At 37.6% G+C, this 19,977-nt stretch overlaps 1 protein-coding gene across 3 annotated transcripts in view; it reads left to right on the plus strand.

Moving 5' to 3' along the window:
• LOC126278245 (uncharacterized) overlaps positions 1–19,977 on the plus strand; it is a 230,757-nt gene that overhangs the window by 85,191 nt on the left and 125,589 nt on the right. For all 3 annotated transcript variants that reach the window (XM_049978230.1, XM_049978232.1, XM_049978231.1), the window contains exons 8-10: positions 8,081–8,309; positions 19,229–19,418; positions 19,502–19,657. In XM_049978230.1, the coding sequence (XP_049834187.1) occupies positions 8,081–8,309; positions 19,229–19,418; positions 19,502–19,657 (575 nt within the window). The remainder of the gene's footprint in view (positions 1–8,080; positions 8,310–19,228; positions 19,419–19,501; positions 19,658–19,977) is intronic.

Consider the following 19,977-nt stretch of genomic DNA (forward strand, 5'->3'; position numbering starts at 1 on the left):
AAAGAAACAAAGCAGATGGAAAGAAGAATAGAGCAAAACAATAAAATATCAGGATTGTGGCTTCTGAGGGTGGGAGTTAGGGGATGAGAGTTACAGGAAGGAAAAGAGGGAAAGGTAGCTAACAGGTTGGGTGTGGGATTGTAGCAGGATGATCAGATGTGTTGGAGTATGAGCTCCCATCTCTGGAGTTAAAGAAAGCTAATGAATGAGGATCCAAATTGCCTAGATGGTGGTCCACTCCCTCAGGTACCTTCATTCATGCTGTAGAGCAAGTCCAGGGAATGGTCTAATGCAGACAGTCCATCTCTTTCCATTAATGCATTCTGCCTGTTTGAAGGTAGTCGTTACCCTATAGCCTGCTGGGCAGGGAACACAGGATGGTTTTTAAGTGAGATGAGTCTGTTTATGTGGTAACTTGATTTGAATGATATGCATTTTGATAGTTCTGGGACTAGAGTTAAGTGATTGCATGTGGGTGAGATAAGCTGTAGCAGGGAAAATAAGTTCAGTGATTTAATTCTGAAATGGTAACATAAATTTTGGCACATTATTGTTAACATCAGTCTCTCAGGCCTTGTCATTTTTATTTGAGTTTACTTGCAGATTTTCAATACAGTACTGAGTTTTTTTCCATATTTCATGTTTTTAAATATAATAAAATGGTTTTTAAACAGCAAATTACAGTTAAGTAACAAAAAACACTTATTAGAAAAGTATGAATTTGTGTGAAATTCATTTTCATATACCCCACTTTTACATTGATGTATAATTTATTTCACATAATAGTAATATAACATTGTGTTCAGTAGTGTCTTGTTCATAAAATTGCATTGTCACCATAAAGAAGTTACAGTTTCATTACACATTCTTTGCACAACTTCTTAGAACATTCCAAGCATTTTATGTCCCACACTTGATGCACTTGTAATTAGTTTTCCTGCATTTTTATATGGGCAATAGTGGCTTTTTCTTTAATCATCTCTGGTCCATGTTTCTTTCTGCATCCTGCTGTCAGAAAGTGTCTGTTATTATTTTCCTCACTTCTGCTGGTATATTTGGAATGTGTAGCCTCCGTATCATATGTGTTTTTATTAGATTAGTTGCTAATATCTTCATGAAGTTGAATCTGTTCAGTTTTTTCCCTTATTTACAATGGTAACTGATATGAAAAAGAAAATAGCAGTGGCCATCTCCTGGTTTGATGATTTGTTGACTAGTTTGCATTATTTTATATCCATTGTGTCAGCACCAGATTTGGTGGCATTACAGAAGGAAATAAAGTCAGGTTTTGCTGTTTATGACAGGTGGTACTTTGAGTGGTGCATCGATGACACAAGAACCACAGCTTTATATTTCTTAGGCACATAAAACAACAGTATTGCATTACTAGTGAAGCCATGTACTGTAAGAGCCAACTTGTTTAATTTTATCTCTTTTTTAAATTCTTTCTTAGAGTTCCTCTGTAGTTGAGTTTCCTCTTTCGCAGTTCAGACACCGGTTCAAGAGATGAGAGTCAGTTGTCTGCCATTATGTTGCAATTAATTCCCAATGTTGGTGTAGCAAGGTGCACTACACATTGTGTTGATTTTGCTCAACATTTTCTCATTCAGTTAACAATGTCTTTCCATCAGTATCCTCCCCCAAGTATATACATGGTGTTCAATTTATCTTGACCATACTAAATAACTGTTTGTCCAGAAGCAAATCACAAAATGTTTCAAGCAAATGTTCTTTAGTCATCAGGGATATATCAATCAGCACGATTGCCTTTGTTGTATCTTTGTTTTTTTACAAAGATATGAACAGCGATATGACTCTTCAATGGCATCCTGTATTTTTTATTCAGTAATTCATTTCCTCTCCTAAAGAGCTATTCAAAAATGTATCACAGTGTACCATTCACTGAAACACAACATTATTAATTACATAACACAACATTGACTTTGAGCCCGGGATCACAAACTCGTCCACTTGCTGGAGTTGTCAGAAAACAAATGAAAACCAAGTAAAAACATATCACAAAACTGACTTTAACTATCCTGTACCATTGCCCAGGACTAGAACATTCAAAGGTGCTCAAAGTGGTGGCCCTGGACACTGATAAACTGGTGCACTCATTGAATGAAAGAATTGTTCATGCTTCCAGTGCTGCCCACTGAAGAGAATTACAAGCAAGCACGATACATTCCTGCATGTCCTCTGGAGTTGTTGTAATACCGCAATAGACAATGTCTTTAATGCATCCCCAAAGAGAAAAGTCATCTGGTAGGATACCTTTGGTTCAGAACATGATGTGCACACAAGGCATTATGTGCTGGACATCCATCGTGTTGATTCCACATAAGCATTCTGGTTTTTAGCTACAATTCATTCAGAAGAGGAGGAAGAATTCATCTGAGTTAGTTGGTATATGCTGTGCCGTTTAGACTACCATTTATGAAATAAAGACCATTAGTTGTAGTACCAAGCATCCCACACCAGACTTTAACTTTCCATTGACACTGACGTTCACCTGTCTGAGCCATCGTGGGTTGTTGCTGGACCAGTAATGCATGTTCCTTGTCTTTACCTGTCCTTTTTTGAGAAGGAACATTCATCAGTAAATAGAACATTGGAGAAGTAGTTCGGGTTGCCAAGGATTTGCTGCTGTGCCCACTGACAGAACTGTACACGATTTTGTAAATCATTCCCATGCAATTTTTGATGTAGGTGTGCATGTTAAGGATGGAACCGGTGACACGTAAGAATATGATGTACACTGGTTTTAGGAATGCCCATCTCGTATTCAGACTGTCGTGTGCTCACATGTGGATTCATAGCAACGAAAGCAGGAACAGTAACTTCGGCAGCTTTATCTGTGTGAGTGCTACGATAATTGCGTTATCATGGGTTGAAACTTCCCGTTTCCTGAAGTGTTGCAACAAGATGAGAAAACATCCATTGGGAAGGTGGATTCTTGTCAGGATATCGCTCTCTGTACAGTTCTGCTGCCTGGGTGGCATTTCGCCTACCTTCAACAACAACAATAAAAGAAACGTTGTGTCGACTGATTCGTTGGTGTACATTTTACTCACACAACTCTTTAACTGATGATGGCTGATGGAATGATGGGTGTGCATTTTACTTAGGTTTACATTTGTCCTCTGTCAATGTCAGCACATGGATGTGTTCCATTACCTTGAGTACCTGCACTAAGCACCGGGAACGTCAATGTCAGTGTTGTGTTATGTAATTAATAATGTTGTGTTTCAGTGAATGGTACACTGTGATACATTTTTGAATAGATCTTTAGGAGAGGAAATGAATAAAAAATAAAGGGTGCATTTTAAAAAGTCATACCACTGTTCATATGTTTGTAAGAAACAAAGCTACAATGAAAGCAGTCATACTGATTGATGTCCCCCTGATGGCTAAAGAACATTTGCTTGAAACATTTTGTGATTTTCATCTGGACAAACAGTTATTAAGGGTTGTCAAGATAAATGGGACACCCAGTATATGATTTAGAAGATATGCATTATGAGCATCAGTAAGACACGTGAGCTTTATTCAGTATTTGACTGGTTTATTTGGCATGAGTGTTTGGAACTGACACACGCTTCTGTGTGGAATTAATATTTCATCAACAGAAGCATGTGCTACAAAATGGCATAGTTTCTGTTCTTTTTCTCTTTCTTTTTGAGTCGGATGAGTCATCAAATCACAAACCAATAAGAGGACTTGACTTCTTTTCAAGGACATACTCCTCGAAAATCTTTGCTGCCATTAGTGTCTGTAGAGAACAGTGACTGGATATTTTAGTCCAGATGGCAGATGGTATAACAATTTTCTGATTCCTTCTAAGTACCCCTAGATTTATTTTTGTGCAGCTAACAATTTTTGTAATTATCTCATCACTGAATACTAAGTGCCATACTTCATCAGGCATAGAATTCTATTCAGACTTCAGGAATTGCCTTTTAGTGCTGTCATTTTTAGTTTTATAACACTACTTTCCCACACTTTACTGTGATTGTGTAGTCTCTCTGAGCTCCATATGAAACACTTATTTTTCCCCATAGGAAAACTGTTTTCTTCTTCTGTTGCACCATAATCTGAACTCCCATTGTCATGGCATTCACTATTTTTACTTTCATTTTCATCAATTTCAGTCTTGTATTATCAGTGGACCATGACAGCATATCATTTTCAGGAACAGAGGAGTCATATGAACCATAGTCGTCACTAAACATCCGCTTGTCGTAAATCCAACTGGACCACCAGATGACGTCGCCATAACACATTTACATTCAGGGTCTCTTTTGACATTTTTATTGAAACTGAAATAGAAACATCTTTTTGCTACTTAACAGTGATTGTTTACTAAAAGAGTGAACTATTACTTGTAATATTGTTGAAAGCTACAATGACTTTGTGTAAAATGAGAGATCAGAGGTACACAGAATCTACATACATTAACTGTAAAACCGGCCTATGAAGCCTTTTTGATAAATTTGTAATAGTGGGTAGCAACAATTACAAAGCCACATTTTCACATCAGAGACAAATGCTCAGCTTGATGTTTGAGGTTGCAACATAATCAGTGTAGGCATTATCACAGAAAAATAGAGCACCACGATCTGAGAGACCAATGCTACCACTTATGGGTGAAGCAGGTCCAGTAGTTCATCTTCACCAAGAGTCCGAAAGAGAAACATTTCATCAGTGAACATATTTCATGCCAGAGTTCTGGAAGTTAGGAATGCCTCTTTCTTGCAACTCATGATATAGTTTAGACTGTGGCCATCTTGGTTCGCATAACCACCATGATCTGTTTGTAAGTTAGGTTCTGTAGGTTAAGCAGTTATGCAGAAAGGATGAAGTTGGCTAGGGTGGCAAGAAACAGATTTTTCTGGATACTTTCCTGCTGGTATTTGGGGATGATTGATTCATTGTTGAAAGTGATGTTGATACTCTACCACTGGAAGAGGCTTTGTGAATGACCTGCATAAGCAGGACCATTTCTTGAAGAAGAAGGAGAAGAGGAAGAAGAAGAAAATTGGGGGATACTGTTTTGATGGGCAGAAGGGTTACGTGTATATGGATGCTGGTGTACGTAGAGGTCACATAAATGGTAATAAGGGAAATTTCAAGTAGAAGAGTTCTAGAAATGGATTTGAGTCATTGCAGTAAACAGTTGATGTGTTTTATGTGTTACTGTAAATTTGGCATGTTGGGTTGGAGTGACTGGGTATTTGGAGGAAGAACTATTGAATACTAGAATAGTTGTCATTCTGCTCTCTTGTGTTGTGTGGATCAGGTGGGCCAAGGTCAGTGGCAGTTGTTATGAGTCAAGCTGTTAAAGATTTTCTGTAGCTCAGTGTGGATGGAAGGATCAGTTTGTGAAAATCAGTTTCCTATATACAGTGTCAAGGAGTTGATGCTATTCCTTGCATAGATATTCCCTATACTCAAGTTCCACAATTTCAGGACCTTTTTTGCTGTGAGGATGTGATAGAGTTGTCTTCATTCAGATCAAGTACATCTTATCTCTCTGTCGCTGTCATATGCTGTGCACTGGAGGGCATGTCAACTTCTACTTTTTGTTTCTTGCTGGATTCACTGGTTTACTCTTCCGTAGAGTGTACATATAAAGAAAAAAATCCATATTAGAGGTAGTATATATTGAACATTTTTCCAGGTTTTCGATTTCATTAAATGATACTAATGCAAAGTTATTTTCTGGAATGAGTTTCATTCAATACTTAACTTCCAGCTCTCAGAATGCAGAGCATTCCCTACTCAGAAGTTATTAGGGTAAAATTCATTCTATCATGAGTATTCACATGTCAGAACACTTTATTTGCTATTGTTGCTGCATTAGATGGCTATACATGATAATCAGAAGGGTCACACTTCTCCAACATGACACAAAAATGATTTGGCTCTGGACATGTGCTCTTTCTTAACTGTTGTCCACCCAGCCTCCTCTCTATAGTCTGTATATTTGAGTGGGAAATGCCTAAGCAGTTTTGGCCTCCAAAGATTTCTTGAAGTTATAGTATTATTATTATTAAACATCAAATAATCAAACATAAACTATAGAAATATTACATTTTCAGGACATCATACAGATTTCACAATCTAAAGATTTATGTGTAACAAGAAATTTTACATTTTAATGCATTTTGCATTTGTTAATATACAGATAACTGTTTTACAAATGTTTTTTATTATTATTAGATTGCTTGTGAACTACCTAAAAACTGTGGGCTTGACATACTGGCAAACCACTTTTCAGTAAGGTACAGAATTCATCTAGGGACTAAAATGGATTAACAGTAAAAATTCTTTTGGCAGATCTTTTAATTAGCTAGTAGGAAGGGCTGTGAGATTTTTTGGTAGGGCATTGGCTAGTTTCAGCCCAGCATTTAGTGCATGCTTTTCATGCAAAGCTGTTCTGCGGAAATTTACATGGTACCATAATTTTGTCTTTTATTATGCTGGTGTAAGTCACAGTTTAAGTTTGGATTTATTGTCTTCACAAGCAATATAACTTTTATTATATATACACCTATAATTGGGAGCACACCTAATTTTGGCAACAGGTTTTGATATGATTCTCTAGGTTTGGTAGCACAGATAATTCTGATAACTTCATTCTGTAGTATTAGTAGTGTGCTTCGGTTGGTTCATGTTGTTGCATTCCATACTTCTATTCCATGGTTTAAATTTGATGAGAAAAATGAATGAAACTTAGTTTTATGTATATTTGATAGTCATGTTCATCACTAATATGCTTTTAGACAACTTACAGGCAATGGAATTTGTATGCATGCCCCATTTAAGCTTGTCTTGGATTGTGATTTCCTAGAATTTTGTCAGTTTTTCCTTTTTTGCAGTGTCATTTCTCTGGATAATTTCATAGTTTTTCCTTTTTGCTGTGTCATTTCTGTGGATAATTTCGTACGAAATTCTATTTGTTTCCTGGTGTTAAATTTACCTTTCTGTAAATCTGTTGAAAGCATTATTTTTCTTTACCAATATTTGCATAGTTTATTTAGATTGCCCTGACTCCAAGCTATCCACTATTCTCTCAGACATTCTTCTATGATAGAGTGAAGTACTTACTTGTTTAAATCACTGGTGATATATATATTTAGGTGGTAAATAGCGTACTTTGATGGCACAATGTGCACAATCAAAGAGCATGAAATTGGAGAACTGTGATGTTTTGCATGGGGATGCTTCATTATTACCCTGCTTGTGCCTGGAAATATTAGTTTTCACTTTTGATGGAACAGTTTTCCAAAGCTGAATGTTAAAGAGGGTAATACTCATATTACATTTGTCAGGATCAAGTGCATCATGAAACTGAACCCTTGGTAAAATCATCACAGTCCAGAGGGCCTGACTGAGAGGAACAGAAAATTTCATAAGCAAAGACAATAATTTTTGTCTCTTTGCAAGATTGGGGAAGTAACATGTGATTTTTTCTAAATAATTGAAATAATTGGAAGAATAGAAAAATTAATATAGAAGCATGTAAACAAAAGCATCTGAAAGGATTCTGAATAAGAATAATGCTATTCACCCCTTCGGCCCAAGAACACTATTTGTCTACATGAATGGAATAAGGTAGGAGATGAAAATTGTGTTTTTATGTATCTGTACACATTGATTAGTCTACAAGTATCCCATTAGATGTGAAGCTGCCATTAAAGATTGCAGATACAGGTGAGTTGTTCAGTTAAGAAAGAAAATGACATACAATTACTCTGTTAATAAATTTTCTCAAGATAATGAAGAAAGATTAAAAACCTCATTCAAATGGTTGTTTGGAAAGAAAGTATTGAGTATACTGTATGCAGGTGTGAGATATGTAGTTTAAAAGAGTAAGGCCATAATCTTAAAGAATATTTTATGGTTGCTATGTATGTTTCATTGGGAAAATGTAATATAAATGTAGGCCTACAATATTTAATTTCAAAAACTACGGAAATTTATTTATTCCAAGCTAAATACCCACATTATTCTTATTTGCAATGCACTTACCCTGGATTGTATTCTTTGTTTTCTGTTAAAAGTATCTGTTTTTCAGGGATGTATATGTGGTGGAAATGGATGCTGGTCCAAGAAGCAATGGAAGAGATGAACGTGCAGATCGAGCTTCACTGCCAGTAGTCCTAGTACATCTTCATGAAGGTGGAGATAGTGGAGATACACTGCTAACTGAATTACACAATCTGACTTTGGTACTGAAGAGCAGCCAGCCTGTTCGATGGAGATTTGGTCACACACCTCGTAACACTGGAAAAATTGTTATTGTGGTCAGTATTTGCATTTCTGTGTTTGAAAATTCTGCAATTAATGCAACATGGTTTAGTCCATTGTCATCAATTTTTATGTTAATAATATGCATGGTAATTCATTATTATAAGAGTCTCTCCAGTTATCTGTGACGTATTTGAGAATTGGGAATTGGTATGACATTATACTTATTGCATATTTCTGTACATTGAATTCCATTTTTCTTCAGGGAGGTTACTTAAAAGAAAGAAAGAAAGAGAGAGAGAGAGAGAGAGAGAGAGAGAGAGAGAGAGAGAGAGGCAAAGATAAAAAATAAGAGAAAATTTATGTCTTTGAAATCTGCTATCACCTGAATGCAAGTTCAAATATGCTCACTGTTTTTATATACTTGAATTTAGCATATTTCGTGACAGCACTCACTTTTCTGTGAAATGTTTATGAGATGGTATTTGACTTTTCTGTGTTGGCTTCAGTCGTCTAGTGAAAGTATGACTCCACAATGCAGTTTTGTCAGCTGCAGAAATGACGTGGTTCAATGTGTTTGCCTCATTTTTGGTGCTTCAAATACCATTTCTTCGAATGTGGTTCCTTCTTGATGTTTATATAAAAAAAGTAGTAACATAATTCATTTTTCCTGTTCACTAGCAAATTATTATAACGGCGACCTACACATTGTTCCGCTGTCGCACACATCGAGAGCTCACTGCTGACTGACTACGGTCAAAGACGACTCCAGCGTCAATGACATTTTACACAACACACAAGCTTCCACTTGTAACCAGTCTCTTTGATATTCTTCGTCACATCTACTAGTATTAATCAATATGCTGTCACTCTCAAACATATAAGCAAATTAGCATAAAATAAGGCAAATTAAAAAAAATATTCTGACAAAAATATAAGAAAACATTTACAACTTCCCTCATTAGAATTGGTATCGACAAATCCGGTAGAAAATAACACATCTCCCAGATCCATTACAAAGTGTCACTCAGCATTGATGCTGAGGAACATACACTACTGGCCATTAAAATTCCTACACCAAGAAGAAAAGCAGATGATAAACGGGTATTCATTGAACAAATATATTATACTAGGACTGACACATGATTACATTTTCACGCAATTTGGGTGCATAGATCCTGAGAAATCAGTACCCAGAACAACAACATCTGGCCGTAATAACGGCCTTGATACACCTGGGCATTGAGTCAAACAGAGCTTGGATGATGTGTACAGGTACAGCTGCTCATCCAGCTTCAATACGATACCACAGTTCATCAAGAGTAGTGACTGACGTATTGTGACGAGACAGTTGCTCGGCCATCATTGAGCAGCCGTCTTCAATTGGTGAGAGATCTGGAGAATGTGCTGGCCAGGGCAGCAGTTGAACATTTTCTGTATCCAGAAAGGCCCGTACAGGACCTACAACATGCAGTTGTGCATTATCCTGCTAAAATGTAGGGTCATAACACATCTGAAATGTAACGTCCACTATTCAAAGTGCCATCAATGCGAACAAGAGGTGACCGAGATGTGTGACCAGTGGCACCCCATACCATCACGCCGGTTGATACGTCAGTGTGGCGATGACGAATACACGCTTCCAGTGTGCGTTCACCGCAATGTTGCCAAACACAGATGTGACCGTCATGATGCTTTAAACACAACCTGGATTCATCCAAAAAAAAAAAAAATGACGTTTTGCCATTCGTGCACCCAGGTTCGTTATTTGAGTGCACCATTGCAGGCGCTCCTGTCAGTGATGCAACGTCAACGGTAACCGCAGCCATGGTCCCCGAGCTGATAGTCCATGTTGCTGTGAACGTCATTGAACCGTTAGTGCAGATGGTTGTTGTCTTGCAAACGTTCCCATCTGTTGACTCAGGGATCGAGACGCGGCTGCATGATCTGCTACAACCATGCAGATAAGATGCCTGTCATCTCGACTGCTAGTGATACGAGGCCGTTGGGATCCAGCACGGCGTTCCGTATTACCCTCCTGAACCCACCGATTCCATATTTTGCTAACAGTCATTGGATCTCGACCAATGCGAGCAGCAATGTCGCGATACGATAAACCGCAATCTCGATAGGTTGCAATCCGACCTTTATCAAATTTGGAAACGTGATGGTACGCATTTCTCCTCCTTACACGAGGCATCACAACAACGTTTCACTAGACAACGCCGGTCAACTGCTGTTTGTGTATGAGAAATCTGTGGGAAAGTTTCCTCGTGTCAGCTTGCTGTAGGTGTCGCCACAGGAGCCACTTGTGTGAATGTTCTGAAAAGCTAGTCATTTGCATATCACAGCATCTTCTTCCTGTCCCTTAAATTTCTTGTCTGTAGCACGTTATCTTTGTGGTGTAGCAATTTTAATAGCCAGTAGTGTATGTGTTACTTCTGCTTCATGTTGTTATCGATCAACACACCCAAAAATCTATGGAATTCTTTTTCCTTCATGCTTTATTGTTAAAGGGGAGGTTTAGCCTTGTACTTTAATGTATTGGTATTTAGTTACTGACCAGTTACAGGAAACCATTAATAATTTTCAAGAAAATTTCATTTACCTTTCATGATGTTTGCTCCACAAAAATTTATTTGAAATTCATATAATCAGCAAATAGAAGTGTTTCAGCTTCTTACTAATCTAATGGGAAATTATAATGATAATCATAATAACATGCATACAGGTTTATTACAGATGATTGAAATGTGTTTTTTTTTTTTTTTCTGTGTAATGTAACTGTGTTGTTGGATGTAATGTTGCCAAACTTGACAGTTATACTAGGAAACTCAAAAGTTGCGAGTTGTTGCAGTAGCTCCCACATTCTTCCAATAATTAACAGTTAGTAAAGAACATAACAGGTGCTGAAAAACTTTATGTTGTGCTCGAATTTTATTAAAATTATTCTTACACTCCAGAGGAATGACATTTCAGGAGAATGTTTCCAAATATGGACAGTGTGGCCATTCCGTTTGGTAATGACAAAGCAGTTCACAGCCATGGTATACTTCTGTAACAGAAAATCTGTGACTTAGATAACTTAAACAGTATAAGTCAGCGTCTTGCTTCAGTTTAGTCTTAGCACCTATAGGATTAGCTTGGGGACACATATTGAACATTTATAACAATAGCTCATGAGCTTCTCAGCGAGTTTGCAAAGTTCAGCAACAAGCTACAATAAATTTGTGAAACAGTTTCATTGTTTGTAATAACACTAAATAATGAGAGTGAAAATGCCTTCAGTATTGAGCACTGTTGTAAAATAATGGCAATTTGTTCTCTCGTCAAAGCACTGTTGCCATATGTTGCATTCCATTCAGTGTATGTGCGGATGGATATGTGTGTGTGTGTGTGTGCGCGAGTGTACACCTGTCCTTTTTTCTCCCTAAGGGAAGTCTTTCCGCTTCTGGGATTGGAATGACTCCTTACCCTCTCCCTTAAAACCCACATCCTTTCGTCTTTCCCTCTCCTTCCCTCTTTCCTGAAGAAGCAACCATCGGTTGCGAAAGCTAGAAATTCTGTGTGTGTGTTTGTGTGTTTTATTCTTTGTGCTTATCTACCGGCGCTTTCCCGCTTGGTAAGTCTTGGAATCTTTGTTTTTAATATATTCCATTCAGTTAGTTAGATAAGATGAAATATGATTTCCATTTTGATGGCTCATGTGGCCTTGTAGTTCTGAGGTATTGACATTTTTCTAACAATATTATGAAAAGGAAAGTTGCTACTCACCATACAGTGGAGACACTCTGTCACAGATAGGCACAACAAAAAGTGTGTCACAAATAAAGCTTTCGGCCAGTAAGGCCTTCGTCAACATTAGACAAAAAACACACACACACACACATTCATGCAAATGCAACTCATACACATGACAGTAGTCTCAGACAGCAGAAACCACAGTGTGGCAACCTGCAGCACTTCTCTTCTGCCATCCTACCTTACTATACCTCCCCCTCCCCACCTCAGCCTCCTCCTTACCCGCACCCAGTCATCACTCCCATCATGCACTAGTGCTGCTGCTTGCAGTGTGGTTTCGGTTGCCTGAGACTGTAGCTGTGTGTGTGTATTTTGTCTATTGTTGACAAAGGCCTTACTTGCCGAAACATTTATTTGTGACAGTCTTTTTGTTGTGCCTATCTGCAACTCAGCATCTCTGCTATATGGTGGGTGACAACTTTCCTTTTCATAATATTGTTTCGAATTCCATCCTGGATTTTCCATTGTCTGACATTTTCCTAAATGTGTTTAAATTCACTGTGGAGTGGGGAGCTGATCAACTGCCGTATCAAAGATAAATAATTCATTATGAATGAGATTTTTGCTCTGTAGCGGAGTGTCAGAGTGTATATGACCCGGGACAACTGGGAGATCCGGGAAAAACCTGGGAATTTTTTCATCCGGGAGAAAATTGGGAAAACCCGGGAATTTTTTAGAATTCCGGGAATTTTTCAGTGTTTTAGTTTCTGTTAAACGTTTGTCATTTCGACTGGTAAGAACCAATATTCTAACAAAGGATATTACTGTATCCCGCTACTGCAGAATAACACTTCAACAATAAAACATAAACAAGAGAAAAAAACAAAAATAACTTAAATTGCAAAGGAAATGTGCCATATACAATGACACATGCAAGCGTGTGCCAACAGCAAAATGTGTCAGAGGCTTTAGAAAGACTATGTAATGCTTTATAACAACAAATTCCCTACGATGGGTTTGCAAATGATCAGCGTTGTTATAATTACTAGCAAAATCCATAGATTCAGACTACGAGAATGGCAATAAATGACTAACAGGAATAACAGGTGAGAAAGATTACGTATTATCTTCTCTGTGTATCCAAGAAAATGAAATTTTGACAGAAAATTTTTGGCTAGATCGCTACACTTGTAAGGACCAGTTGTACTGTCCCTGACTAGCAGCAGCATAAGTTCTATTCTGGAAGTAACGCGGAAAACGTGTTGTACGTACACATAACAACGCCTAACTGGAGAATAATCGCAGGCTAACTAAACCTGTGATTCTGGCCGGGTTAGTGAAGTTAATCGCCGAACAAATTTTGACAATGGCAGGAATAGCTACAGAATTGGTGATAACAAGATTGTTTGTTAGAATGAGAGAGGAGAAGAAACGGTGACATCACACGAATTATGGAAGAATAAGATGATTCCAAATTTATATAAAAATTTCATAATACCACTTTTTGATCTCATGCTTGAGGAACTGGTGCGTGTGAATGAAATGTAAAACTATTTCCTAACATAAAGCTTTTTGCTTGTAGTAGGCCTAATAGGCATTTGATATTGGTAATTAGTGAATTATATTCTTCTGTGTTATAAAAATGACCATTTGTGCCAAAACAGTCTCGTGTATTTGGTGTGTGTTGCAAAATTGCTGCAATATTAGAAAGGCCTATTTTGTTTTATCTATCAGACAGTGACAAAATAGACATAATCAAATCGAGAAACCACACCATCTTTGGTATTATTTGTATCAACATCTTTTTCAGTATTAGATAATGACTCTTTGATTTTTCATGTAGCAAAATGTTGGACGAACTTTGATGAGGTAATAGATTCTTTCGCAGAAAGGAAAGCATGCCATGTAAAGCTGTAGCAAGATTAGAGGGAAAAAAGGCTAGGAGCTAAGAATTGAAGAAATGTGTACTTTCTTGATTGTCTGTTGTCTTGTTGGTTTTATGTTTCCTATATTTAATTTTATGTCACACAAAACAGCGAGTTATTAGCTAATAGGCAATAAAGAGTGCATATTTTCTGAAGAGTTCTTGTTCTCCCGATTACAAATAATCCCATCTGCTATTAATTGTGAGATTTCTTCTTCATTTTCTTTTCTTCTTTTTCCTGAATATATTTTGATGACATCCATTACAAAATGTACACGTTTAAATTCCATGGAGCGAAATACAGTGATGTGCGATAGAAGAACGTTGCCTGAAGAGGAGTGGCCTACCCTTTGGCACACTTAAGACCAAACAACATGTCTTATATTTCCTCGAAAAGAGATGTTTTAAGTTTCAGACTTTTTAGGAAGATGTGTGCTACAAGATGAACATATTTTTGAAAATTCTATGTTTTTTTAGTATTGGCCTGGTTAGCAAATATCGTAGATCCGATGCTGATGCACAGAGCAGTCGGAGTTATAGTGGGTAGTCTCCACATGACCCTTGTTTACATTTAGTGATTTTGCTGTTTCTCCTTCGTTTACTCTCACGTCAAATGAAAAGAAAGTGGATATTTGAGATCGGGCGCTATCAAGTGAGTTAAAATACATTTCCACCTTTCTCACAATCAAGCCTTAATCACCTTGCAGAACAATGAAGTTATTTTTGTCTGTTTGCTAAAGAAATTTGACTTTTATTAACCTTTTCGGCAGAGTCAGTCAATGTATTTGAAACGAAATGTTTAATTCCACAGTACTGGCTAGTTTCAACTGTTAGCTGCATTTTGAGTGCAAGTTTTCATCTTCTATCACATATGGCATTATGCCATCATAAAGAACCAAACATTATATCATACAGTACTGGTGCTCCAAGAAAATTTACATCCCGAAAACCACACTGAAATGCTTAATATCAGGGCGAGGTCTGCTTCACTGGGTATCTGGATATACGAATGTGTACTTTAAGTATGCATTTTAAATATGCACATTTTAGTATGTTTCATGAAATTCCGATGCTCTTGGCGTATCCTCTGATGTCTTGTTTCTTTTATGACATAATGTATGATTTTTCAATGTTTATAGCTGAGCTGTTAGAGGCTCTCTCTGGCAACTGCTGAAACAAACATATTTCTAACAGGTCGTGGGAAAATATTGCGAATGGTAGTTTGAAAAGCATTACTTTCAAAGTAAATATCCTTATACGTAGGTTGAACTATGTGCGAGAATGTACCATGAATTTCTTAAATTACACAGTATTTGACTCTCATTTAAAAATCAACTCTTTAATGACGAGCCATTTAGAAGAATTTCGAACCCTGAAGATCACATTTATGTCATTATTAAAAATTTTACTGGCACATTTGTGTGATATATCTTAAAGTGTAATGCGCAAAAAAGATCAAAATTATATGCGAAAGCTTAGCTTCCCTTTTAGCGTATTAACCTTAGAGACCAATATTAAATCTGAAATTTTTTCTTTTCTTGTAGCAACACTATGTATATTAATTTAAACTACTAACTTTCCCTGTTTATGTGTTCGTGCTACTTAACAGCGACGTTGCCGTTGGCTGACTACATCACGTGTCCTATGCTCTGAATATCTGCTGTCATCGGCTGGTGAGATCACGTGACATGAGCTACGACTGGCTTACAAAAGGGCATTGCAATCTCGATTTCAATGATTCGGAAATTAACATGCGATGTTTGGTGGGATTTCAATGTATACTTTCATAATATGAAAATATGCAGCATACATGTTGCTGCACATAAAATATATATTCCCAAAACGTGTCTTTTTTTCCCTGGGTTTCATTTTCTAAAATGCCAGGAAATTCAATGCCCGTGCATAAATCCATAACAATTCAATGGACTGATAAGTTTTGCCAGGAAAATATACTGTCACTTAACACGGAAAAAGTGTGTTTTCACCTGGGAGAAAGTGTATTTTTAACTGGGAAATCCGGGAATTTTTTTTCCTTGTCTGCGTAGACACCCTGAGTGTGCACTGGTACGAAACTTCCTGGCAGACTAAAACTGTGTGCCGGACCGAGACTCGAACTCGGGACCTCTGCCTTCCGCGGGCAAGTGCTCTACCATCTGAGCTACCCAAGCACAACACACAACCCGTCCTCACAGCTTCAAGTCTTCCAATGCCTCATCTCCTACCTTCCAAACTTCACAGGAGCTCTTCCATAGGAAGGAAGAAGTTTGGAAGGTAGGAGATGAGGTACTGGCAGACTTGAAGCTGTGAGGACGGGTCGTGAGTCGTGCTCGGGTAACTCAGATGGTAGAGCACTTGCCCACAGAAGGCAAAGGTCCCGAGTTCGAGTCTTGGTCCGGCACACAGTTTTAGTCTGCCAGGAAGTTTCAATTTATTATGAAGTTAAAAAAGGTTCGTAAACTACACCTACTCCATTTTTTAAATATGAGCAGATATTTCCTTAACAATGAGATATAGCATTTAATGTGTAAGTACAGAAGTAAAGGTTACCAGCTCAATTGACATGGCCTGTTGGATATGGTTTATCATCATCTGTTTAACAAAACTGGTATTGCATGAGACTATACAAGATTATCCAGGAAATTAAACTTTTGTATTATACAGAATGTGAAAAGCCAGGAGAAACAAAACATCACAATCGAAACGGTCTTCTTATGACTTTGATTGCAGATGCAACTTTCTTTGTCCTCCCATGAAGTTGCACTTCATAATCAGTAACAGGAACATCATCTCAACCATTGTCTTCATGTGGTGTACCACAGTTGTGAAAGACATTGTACAAGTTCCACATCAGCTGTTTTTACACGTATTTACTTTATTTACTCATACACAATTGATCGCTTTCGGCCTTATACACCATTTTCACTTGCTGCAGATGTCAAAATGTCACAATATGTACCAGTTTAATTAAATAAAGTAAATATATGTAAACAACAACTGGAATGGAATCTGTAAAATGTCTTTCAATTACAGCACTTTTCAGACTCTGATAGGTCATGGGCAAACTTTACTTTTGCTGCATGGCACACCAGATGCCAGTTTTAAGCTTCAGAATTTAGTTATGAAGACTAGAAAAACATGTAGCACTAGGGCTCTTGCTGCTTGCTGATTCATTCTTTCACTTATCACTACATTACTTCCATATTATAGTATTCTTACATAGGTCTTGCTACTAGTTAAATCGTTCCAGTATTCTTATGCCAGTGAACTGAAGCCTTTTATATGCTTGTTTTGGTAAAAGCAGCAGTATTTTAAAAAGTATCAAAATATTATTCATAAAATAATAAATCTGATTACATGTATTTTGCAAGTATTACCTTCATTTTTCCTTCAAGATGTCTTAAAAATTAGTGCATGAAATGGAGACTATTTACTAAAGCAAAGTCAAGTGAAACACGATCTTCAGTGACTATCACTTTGTCCTCTGTCTTGTCTCTCCCATATTTTCCAAATAAAGATTCACCCACTTGGGCTTTGCAGCGCAACTCCTCACATGCCAACGATAAAAAAAATGTCTTTCACAAAATTTTGTCTGGCGAATATGTCCAGCAGAAAAAGGACATTAAAGAGTGGAAATATGGTAACACTGTAACCACATGTATGGTAACTGCCTTTGTCAGCAAATACGAGTCATGCTGTACAGTTTGTGCAGTGGATAGAGTTTTGGGATTAGCATGCAAGAGGTCGAGGGTTCGATTCTGGTTTGTGGCATAATTTTTTATTTGATAAATGTACCCCTGTGGTACGGTCAACAGTGATTGCAGCATGTCTTCTAGAAAACATTTGCACTCACATTCACAATCTTAGAAATAGAAGATTGGTCAGCTTCGAAAGAAGCCCTTTCCATGTCGTGGGCATGAATTTATTTGCACCTCTTCATCTACTAGATGTGAAACCTGTTTTCTTTGTACCCTCCTTCATTGGTCCCACAGATTAGTACCAACTATTACTCTTGCCTCGTTCAGGTCCATTACATTTTGTAAGGGCCTTATGTTACCAGTAGTAATAGCAACGTGCTTTGCTTTGTGAATAGTGTCCAAACTCAGTTACTATATGAATGTGTTACTACCATGGTCCCACTAATTATGCCTTTCAGCATTGAGTCTGGTAACCGCATGCTGTTTAGTAAATATCTCAAAACATTATTATTATTATTATTATTATTATTATTATTATTATTATTATTATTCTATCGATGGGATTGTGGAAACATCACATCTATTAAAATGTGGGAAACAGTGTAATTCGAAACTGAACATTTCACATTAGCGGTGTCAGGATGAATCGTGCAGAATAATATCTGTCAGATCTGTAATGCACGTTATGTGCAACAGCACGCAGGACTGACGGTGTGTTTGTACCGCATGCGCTGCCCGCCAGACAGGGACTAATTGCGAGTGGAGTAACATGCCCATGACAGACTCCAGTGTATATGTATACACACATCGAATTTTGTCATTGTAAACCTTTAAACCAGTGTGGCAGATGTATGGCATACACAAACGATGAATACGTGGATATGCTTCTAGTCCGTGGTGCATCTGATAACTGGACTGGTGTTGCTGTTTGTGAATATGTTGCTGGATATCCTCGTTGATGCCATCCAGATAAACATGTGTTTCGTCATCTGGAGCTGTGCCTTCAGGAGTCAGGTTCTCTTCTTCCACCACTGCGTGGCAAAGGTTGTCCAACCCAACCCAGGATCGAACCCTTGACCACCTGCAAACTAAGCCAAAACTCTATCCACTGCAGCAACTGTACAGCACGGCCAACATGTGCTGACAAAGGTAGTTACCATACTTGTGGTTACAGTGTTGCCATATTGCCACTCTTTGACATCCTTTTTCTCCCGGATGTACTTGCCGGACAAAATTTTGTGACAGACATAATTTTTTTATGGCTGGCATGTGAGGAGTCGCTCTGCAAAGCCCAAGTGCACGAATTTTGCTTCACACTGTGTGTGTGTGTGTTTCCTTTGGGAAAGGGGGTGTGGCAGGGAGAGGGAAACAGGGGAATGGGGGAGAGTACATGTGTTCTTCTGCAGGCACACAACTTTAATCTGGCATGAAAACCTGATAACCCATATTAATTTTTACCAAGGTTACCTTTCACATTTGCTTGCCTGCTGTTTATAACACTTTCATTTTCAGATTTTTATGTTTTTCTGTTCCACATACATTTAGCATACTTTGCACTGAAATATATTCACATTGACTTCAAAATTATGATGATATCTTTTTCATTTTTATCCAGAGTAATGAAGGTGATCAAGTTGAGAATGAAGATCATCCTGGCCTGAGTGTCCGGTGGGAAAGGCTACCTGACAGACTGGATACTCTTCTTTTGGCTATCACTAAAGAATTTGGTGTCCCACCAGTGTTGTATGCAAGAACTGGAAGGGCATCTACATTAAATCTAATTGTTGGTACTTGTACCAGTAATGGTTAGTAATTTGATGTATTTTGTTCCCATCAACAAGAAGTCATATCCATTTATAAAGAATTTACTTTGTATTTTATTTTATAGGTTGTGCTGGTGACTCAATGAAAGTAATACCTGTGGCTGAAACCAGTGATGTGTTTCACCTGGATGGGTGGAAAGTTACTGAGGATACTCTTGGTGTAATGCAACAACAACCTGTGTCCAGTGATAGGAGTACTGCTCATAATTTAAAGATAGACGGTTAGTACGTGTGAACTGAGTGCAAAAGCTGACATTGAAAGGTTCTTCAAGTTCATTGTTGTCAGAATGTAGTTATAATAGCAAAGATTATTTTACATATTCATAAAAAAATTACATATTTTGTATTCGGTTCTGTTAGACTTAATCACAGATTTTCAGTTTTTGCATGTTAATCTGTAATGATATTGTATGCAGCTTGTGGAAAGAGATGAAAAGAACTGCTACTTAGGACAATTATTAGTGATGGATGGAATGACAGTGTAAATTTGCACAGGCAAAGTGATACCTGCTAAAACCCCTGAAACAAAAAACATACTGGT

The sequence above is a fragment of the Schistocerca gregaria genome, chromosome 6 (genome assembly GCF_023897955.1).
Source record: "Schistocerca gregaria isolate iqSchGreg1 chromosome 6, iqSchGreg1.2, whole genome shotgun sequence".
Taxonomy (NCBI): Eukaryota; Metazoa; Arthropoda; class Insecta; order Orthoptera; family Acrididae; genus Schistocerca; species Schistocerca gregaria.